This window comes from Coregonus clupeaformis, unplaced genomic scaffold (assembly GCF_020615455.1).
Source record: "Coregonus clupeaformis isolate EN_2021a unplaced genomic scaffold, ASM2061545v1 scaf5604, whole genome shotgun sequence".
Classification (NCBI taxonomy): domain Eukaryota; kingdom Metazoa; phylum Chordata; class Actinopteri; order Salmoniformes; family Salmonidae; genus Coregonus; species Coregonus clupeaformis.
In genome coordinates, this window is record NW_025539058.1 from 6,616 (window position 1) to 15,056 (window position 8,441).

Sequence of the window (8,441 nt, forward strand, 5' to 3'; positions counted from 1 at the left end):
AAACACAAACCTCTCCGGAACAAGATCCCACAAATGACAAGTGCACAAAAGGCTGCCTAAGTATGGTTCCCAATCAGAGACAACAAGCAACAGCTGATTCACGTTGCCTCTGATTGGGAACCACCCCGGCCAACATAGAAAACACATGAACTAGAAACTGAACATAGAACACAAAACATAGACCCTACACACCCTGGCTCAACATATAAGAGTCCCCAGAGCCAGGGCGTGACAGTACCCCCCCCAAAGGCGTGGACTGCGACCGCGCCAACTAAACCCAACAGGGGAGGGGCCGGGTGGGCATTCCGCCTCGGAGGCGGATCCGGCTCCGGGCGTGACCACCACCCTCTAACTACCCCCCCATAGCACCCCTGGTCTGGTCTGGCCCCGCTGGCTGGAGCTGGACTGGACATCGGTGGAGCGGATTTCTTAGGCTCCGGTGTGGGTTTATGTGGGTACACAGGTTGAGTCATCTGAGGGCCATATCTCTGTTGTAACAGTGGAAGTCTCTCTGTCTGTCAGTGGGTCAGACCTCCATCAGCTCTCACCACATTGTTTGCTCCTGGCAAAACAAAATGTGCAACCCACCCCTCCTCCTTGTCCTCCTCTTCCCTTTGATAACATGATGCACTACAGTGAAACCTTGAAATACTTTAGCTGAGAAGTTTAGAAGGATGCTTAGAAGGAAGTCTTTATAAGGACAACTGGGGGCAGATACTTTTCACAGAGAACTCATAAAAGGGGAGAGCTTTTGCAGGAGGTTGTTTAAGCACACATTTCAAGCTCACACACAACAAGACTGAACACAATGCTTCTACAGAGCCTATGGGACTTTATACTGGGATATAATGCGTGTCTCAGATCACCTTTCTTCCCTGTACTTTTCTCCCTCAGTGTCTACCTCACCTTCTGCCTGCCCTTCGTGGTGCTGGACCTCCTCTCCCCCAGGCTGGCCTGGATCAGGACCTTTAAGATCCAGCAGAAGAGCCACGTCTCCTGGACTATGATGTGGAGCTGCCTGGCTCACTCCCTCTACAACCATGTGGTGTTCCTCTTCCCTCTCACTGTGCTGCACTGGTTCTGGAGACCAGCCAGTTTCATAGCCGAGGCCCCCGGAACGCTGCGCCTCATCTGGGATGTGGTCGCCTGCCTCCTGCTGTTTGACTTTCAATACTTCATCTGGCATCTGCTTCACCACAAGGTGCCCTGGCTGTACCGGACATTCCACAAGGTGCACCACAAGCACACATCCACCTTCGCCCTGACCACTGAGTACTCTGGGGCCTGGGAGACCCTGTCTCTGGGCTTCTTTGGCTGGGGTCAACCCTCTGCTGCTGGGCTGCCACCCCTTGACTGAGATGCTCTTTTATGTTCTGAATATCTGGCTTTCTGTGGAGGACCACTGTGGCTATGACCTGCCCTGGTCCACGCATAGACTGGTGCCCTTTGGGCTCTACGGTGGAGCTCCACACCACGACCTGCACCATCTGAAGTTCAAGTCCAACTATGCTCCGTACTTCACACACTGGGACAGGCTTTTTGGGACATTGCACAAGCATTCAGACTGAAGTAATGCACAGAAGAAAGTGCAATTGGACATCTTGAATATCTTTTATGTTAAAAGGATGGGATGCAGAGTGCATGACTTTGTGATATATTGTATTATATGCTGATTTTATTTATCATAGTTAAGATAAAGCTGTATTTAATCAAAGTATTTTTTAAATTAAATGTGTTATTTATTATGGCGTTGCCTGACTGCAGATTTTCTATGACTGTTGTATATTAAAGTTATCTCTAAAGATTCATGCAATGGACTCTACAATGTACAAACATTTCCAGGTTACATTAACCAGTTTAGAGCTATGATGCTAGTTTACTGAACTATCAGAATGAATCTGACTGGGATTGAATATCTGAAGACTATTGTGAATGTTTGTGTTGACTTCTCAGCGCTACTGGGTGAGCATCACTGAACAAAATGTTCAGCTGTTTAAAGCTGTATGCAGTATTAAAAAGGGATGACCCCCAACATTTTAGTTACAAAACAAGGAGCAATAAAACTTATGACAGAAATATTTGTGTGTCTCGCTTTCATTAATCTACATTTTTCTATACATAAGCCTATTTGATTATATGATGTTGTTGATTTATAGAGATGCTAATTTTCAGATACAGAAAAGCTGTATGCAGAACAACCATGATGGTTTTATATGATGCATACATATACGTAAACATAATTTGTACATAGTCATTTGAAACCCATGAATGTGTCACCGTGCGCCAAATAGATTTTTATTGATGCATTTTTCTGCTAGTGGTCCATTAGGTCTTGAGACACTTTTATGAGGCAGATGACTCATAAATCATGTGGTCTAAATGGAAGGATCTTTCTCAACAAAGTGTTGATGAATCGCAAATTCCCTTTGACTGGGGACTCAAGCCATGTGTTATTTTGTTAATCATGACCTTGTGAGCAAAAGAGGTCGATACTCATTGCTAGATCCAGGAGTTTGTTCTGGACCATGTGACTGAACAGGAACAAAAGGTTTATACAGTAGCATGTACCTCATTTTATGAGTTTCTAACAAACAGTTTTCTTTCTTACTTACTGTATATGGACAATAGTATCCATGTTAATTAGGCCCTTTCCAATGCTACTGGAATCAGGTGAAAGTTGTACCAAAATCCCCTGGTGACAGGATGCAGACATTTCCTGACCTCCTTGAGAGGAAATACAGAATAAAGTGCAGTAATCAACCCTGACTCACCCCCATCCACACTTCCACCATCCGAACATCAAAATAAATATGAAGTCGCCAAAGCCTCATCTAAAAAGGGAAAAGGACCACTTCCTGAGATTGACAATTGAGAATTTCCCAGAAATAATGGAGAATTCCCGAACAGGAGAAGGAACAATACAACTCTGCAGACAAAACAGAGTCATCAGAAACCCCTTGCCCTTACGTAAAATGTATCAACCCATAAAAAGATTGATCATTAATTAGAATCCACATAATAATTCACATTTCCTCTTGCTGCAGGATTCATGTCCTGCTATAGCAAACTTGCTCAAATTAAGATCCTACATCTATATTAGTGGAATAGGAGAGTGAAAATGTAACCACTGTTCTAAATATTCTGAATGCCCGATCACATTAGTATTGAACACAGATCCAAACATGTCTGAGGTTGACTGCTTTCCAGTTTTCAATTCTCTTCCCATACACAAGTGGCCTCTGGCCAATCCCACAAACACTCATCCACTTGAGACAGCAAACATGACTTTGTAGCCGCCAACAGCTCTTCAGCGCTACAGATTGAATCGAGGCATAAATGCAAAGTTTATGTCCCAAAACGTTTTTGGATTAGACACGTTGCCAATCATAGCAATCAAAGCACCCACATAAACCCACGTCTTAGCAGACCATTTTTAATTGGGAGGAAAGGGTCATTTATAATCACTACTTGGTTGATACATCAGATACTGTCACTGATCCTTCCAAACAGAAAGATTGAGAACATCAATTTCAAAGATGAAAATAAAAATAACATACAGTAGTTTAATTGATGTGTTACAATCAACCTCTCTCTTTTTATTTTGCCCTGAGGCATTTCAAAAGGATATTACTGATCATCTTGCCCAAACCCATCTCCTGACGCCACCCCTGTGCAAAACTCACTTCTGCATGACGACCTTGCCATTGCGCAATAACACTTATCTTTATCTTTAAGCCTCCTGTAGCTCAGTTGGTAGAGCATGGCGCTTGCAACGCCAGGATTGTGGGTTTGATTCCCATGGGGGCCAGTATGAAAAAATGTATGTACTCACTAACTGTAAGTCGCTCTGGATAAGAGCGTCTGCTAAATGACTAAAATGTCATTGCCATAAATATCATTCAATTTCCAATGGAAGGCTTCATGTACAAAAAACACAGAGAATATATGCTGAGTAGAGTAAAAACATATTATATAAGCATGTAATTAAACAATGTGTTTCAACTAGTTTTACATACAGATCCTAATAGCTCTTAGTGAATGTGCATGATGTGTTGGGTACTGTGTCAACAGCTTTGAAATAGAAAAGGTTTGAAAAGGTCTAGGTTATCTGGGTTTTTGAGCTTCTGAGCATTAAAAAACAACATCTTTACATTACAATAAATTACAACGTACAATATTGTTTTGAAAGTGATAGGCATTGCAACAACATAGAGTATTGCTGTGAAAGTACATTTCACACAGTTTAAGGAATTGGTTTAGATTTGAATTTGCCTGGTCTTGATGTACTCCAAGACTGTAACATTATCTGGCAGCAGTTTTTGACTCCGTAAACATGGATTCCTCTTGAATCAAGTTCAATGAACCTTGTGTATTAATGTTTCTTGCAAGAATTTCTCAAGAATATGAGGTGTAAGGATGTTTATTTATAGTTGTAAGCTCCAGTTCAAGTTTTCTGAGATATTTGATGACACATCTTCCTGCAGACATTTGGAGGCTTGCCTTTTGAATTCTTAAATTCTACAAGAAAAGTTTGAGCATTGTGTGTGGTTAATCTGCGCTAGAGATATTTTACTGTACATAAATCTTTCCTCTTGTACTAAATTCTCAGCGTTAAATCTACACAGAGTGTTAAATTTTACTCTGGTCCATTGTCTATACGGGTTCACACTTTTCAATGTTAAATGAACACACTAATTAGTTTGGCCTCTTGTAGCTCAGTTGATAGAGCATGGCGCTTGCAACGCTAGGGTTGTGGTTTCGATTCCCTACGGGGGCCAGTTTGAAAATTGTATGCACTAACTGTAAGTCGCCTCTGGATAAGAGCGTCTTCTAAATGACGTAAATGTTTAAACTAAAGTCTTATTTGCATATTTCCCAGAGTGCATTGCCTATCACGTGAATTGTAGAGTTACAGTGCATTTGGAAAGTATTCAGACCCCTTGACTTTTTCCACATTTTGTTACGTTACAGCCTTATTCTAAAATGGATTACATAGTTTCCCCCTCATTAATGTTTTCACAATACCCCATAATGACAAAGCAAAAACAGTTTTTTTGATATTTTTGCAAATGTATTACAAAATAAACGTAAATATCCCTTTTACATAAGTATTCAAACCCTTTACTCAGTACTTTGTTGGAGCACCTTTGGCAGCTATTACAGCCTTGAGTCTAATTGGGTATGACGCTACAAGCTTGGCACACCTGTATTTGGGAAGTTTCTCCCATTCCTCTCTGTAGATCCACTCAAGCTCTCGCAGGTTGGATGGGGAGCGTTGCTGCACAGCTATTTTCAGGTCTGTCCAGAGATGTTCGATCGGGTTCAAGTCCGGGCTCTGGCTGGGCCACTCAAGGACATTCAGAGACTTGGCCCAAAGCCAATCCTGCATTGTCATGGCTGTGTGCTTTTTCATTGTCAATAATTAAATTTTGCCCATATTCTTTATGAAGAATGTTAATCTCACTGGTTTGAGAACACAAAAAAAAAACTAATCCGCTAAATAGCGCCGCAAATAAACTCTATATTGAAAATATACTGTGATTGAAGACAAATAGTTCAGAGGTTAAATTATTTAAAAATATAGATTCATTATCAGTTCTACAAACTTCCTGGAGTATCTAAAAATCTACCTGCAATAGGGTATGATGGAAATATGATAATGAAGTGCGTGGTTTTGGTTTAACACCAACACTGGGGTTCTTTTACACCAAAAAAGTGTTAATTTAATTTAGTTAATGTAACAAACTCAACACTAGAAATGTTACATTGCAAAATCAACACTAGGTAACACTGGCCAATTTGCTGTGTATAGATCAACATCTGTGTAACATGATCAATGTAAAGTGGTTCACTAAGGGCAATGGGTGAACAGTAGAAGGCAGATTGTGTGACAGAAGGAGCCCAAATAAACCCACAGATCCAGACGGCACTGCCACAGATAGGAGCAGAATTGAGATTTGGGAATGTAACCATTGTGTGTGGGGTAAGCTTGGAAAGTACACCCTGGATTTTCCGTAATGGGGGGTCTCAATTTGTAACCTGACTCCAAAGGAGTGTGAACTGATCTCATCACTTGACTCACTCCAGTCATCACTTGTGGAATAGGAGTCATCACTTGACTCACTCCAGCTCTCTCCTTGTGCTGTCATGTGTGTGAACATTAAGGATGCCTCTAATATGATGGGTTCCTGTGTAACCTGCTTAAATATGTTTAAAAGTGTGATTCATAGGTTAGATGGATAGAATTTTAAGTGGACATGAGGATGGACTTTAGCCCCAACTAACCCCTAGTTAGTTGCCACATCCAGTTAACAGAAAGTGGTATTGACCTTCCTGATAGAGCATACAAAATGCTGTAATTACAGTGATTTTGTTAACAGATGTTTATCATGAGCAGGGCTTGATAGGTCATATTTGAGTCACGGTCTATTATCCTGCTAATCCCTTTAAATACCAAGGCAGTCGACCACTCAACATCAGGAATGAGAGTTTTCCTTTTCTGTTTGACCTCTGACACTGCCTTAAAGGATACGATGTAGTACTGTTCAGGTAAACAGCCCAAGTACTGAACTGCTGATGAATGGAATGTTCATTTCGTCTCACATTGGAACCTGATTAGAAGGCAAATGAGTAGAATGGAAATAGAAAGCAATCAACAGCACCACCTACTGTTTACATAGCCACTATGCATAACTCTCAGCCTCACAGTAATTATGCTACACAGGTTGAGTCATCTGAGGGCCATATCTCTGTTGTAAAAGTGGTAAAGTCTCTCTGACTGTCAGTGGGTCAGACCTCCATCAGCTCTCACCACATTGTTTGCTCCTGGCAAAACATAAATGTGCCAACCCTGATGTTCTAGCAGTGTCTGAATTCTGGCTTAGGAAGGTCACCAAAAATTCAGAAATGTCCATCCCCAACTACAACATTTTCCATCTAGATAGAACTGCCAAAGGGGGCGGAGTTGCAATCTACTGTAGAAATAGCCTGCAGAGCTCTATCATACTATCCAGGTCTGTGCCCAAACAGTTTGAGCTCCTACTTCTAAAAATCCACCTTTCCAGAAATAAGTCTCTCACTGTTGCCGCTTGCTACAGACCCCCCTCAGCCCCCAGCTGTGCCCTGGACACCATATGTGAATTGATTGCCCCCCATCTATCTTCAGAGTTCGTACTGCTTGGTGACCTAAACTGGGATATGCTTAACACCCCAGCCATCCTACAATCCAAACTAGATGCCCTCAATCTCACACAAATTATCAAGGAACCTACCAGGTACAACCCTAAATCCGTAAACATGGACACCTTCATAGATATCATCCTGACTAACTTACCCTCTAAATACACCTCCGCTATCTTCAACCAGGATCTCAGCGATCACTACCTTATTGCCTGCATCCGTAACGGGTCCGGCGGTCAAACGACCCACCCTCATCACTCTCAAACGCTCCTAAAACACTTTAGTTAGCAGGCCTCCTAATTGATCTGGCCCAGGTATACTGGATGGATATCGATCTCATTCCGTCAGTAGAGGATGCCTGGTTGTTCTTTAAAAGTGCTTTCCTCTCAATCTTAAATAAGCATACCCCATTCAAAAAATCAGAACTAAGAACAGATATAGCCCCTGGTTCTCCTCAGACTTGACTGCCCTTGACCAGCACAAAAAAACATCCTGTAGGCTTAGGAACCAATATAGTTAGGAACCAATATACACAAGCAGTCAGGAAAGCAAAGGCTAGCTTTTTTCAAACAGAAATGTGTATCCTGTAGCACTAACTCCAAAAGGTTTTGGGACACTGTAAAGTCCATGGAGAATAATAGCACCTCCTCCCAGCTGCCCACTGCACTGAGGCTAGGAAACACTATCACCACCGATAAATCTACAATAATCGAGAATTTCAACAAGCATTTTGCTACAGCTGGCCATGCTTTCCACCTGGCTACCACTACCCCGGCCACCAGCTCTGCACCCTCCGCTGCAACTTGCCCCCCGCTTCTCCTTCACACAAATTCAGACAGCTGATGTTCTGAAAGAGCTGCAAAAATCTGGAACCCTACAAATCATCTGGGCTAGACAATCTGGACCCATTCTTTCTAAAAATAGCAGCCGAAATTGTCGCAACCTATTACTAGCCTGTTCAACCTCTCTTTCGTAAAGTCTGAGATCCCCAGAGATTGGAAAGCTGCCGCGGTCATCCCCCTCTTCAAAGGGGGGGTGACACTCCTAGATCCAAACTGTTACAGACCTATATCCATCCTGCCCTGCCTTTCAAAAAGTTTTTGAAAGCCAAGTTAATAAACAGATCACCGACCATTTCGAATCCCACCGTACCTTCTCCGCTATGCAATCCGGTTTCGAGCTGGTCATGGGTGCACCTCAGCCATGCTCAAGGTCCTAAACGATATTATAACCGCGATCGAGTAATAGACAGTACTGTGCAG

The 8,441-nt window shown here is 42.3% G+C and overlaps 1 protein-coding gene across 1 annotated transcript; it reads left to right on the top strand.

Moving 5' to 3' along the window:
• Nucleotides 1-781: 781 nt before the first annotated feature.
• LOC123490926 (cholesterol 25-hydroxylase-like protein) lies at nucleotides 782-2,068 on the top strand. Its single transcript, XM_045220751.1, is given in 2 exon segments — nucleotides 782-1,312; nucleotides 1,314-2,068. Coding segments are annotated over 2 exon segments (759 nt in total). The 5' UTR covers nucleotides 782-808; the 3' UTR covers nucleotides 1,569-2,068.
• The last annotated feature ends 6,373 nt before the right edge of the window (nucleotides 2,069-8,441 follow it).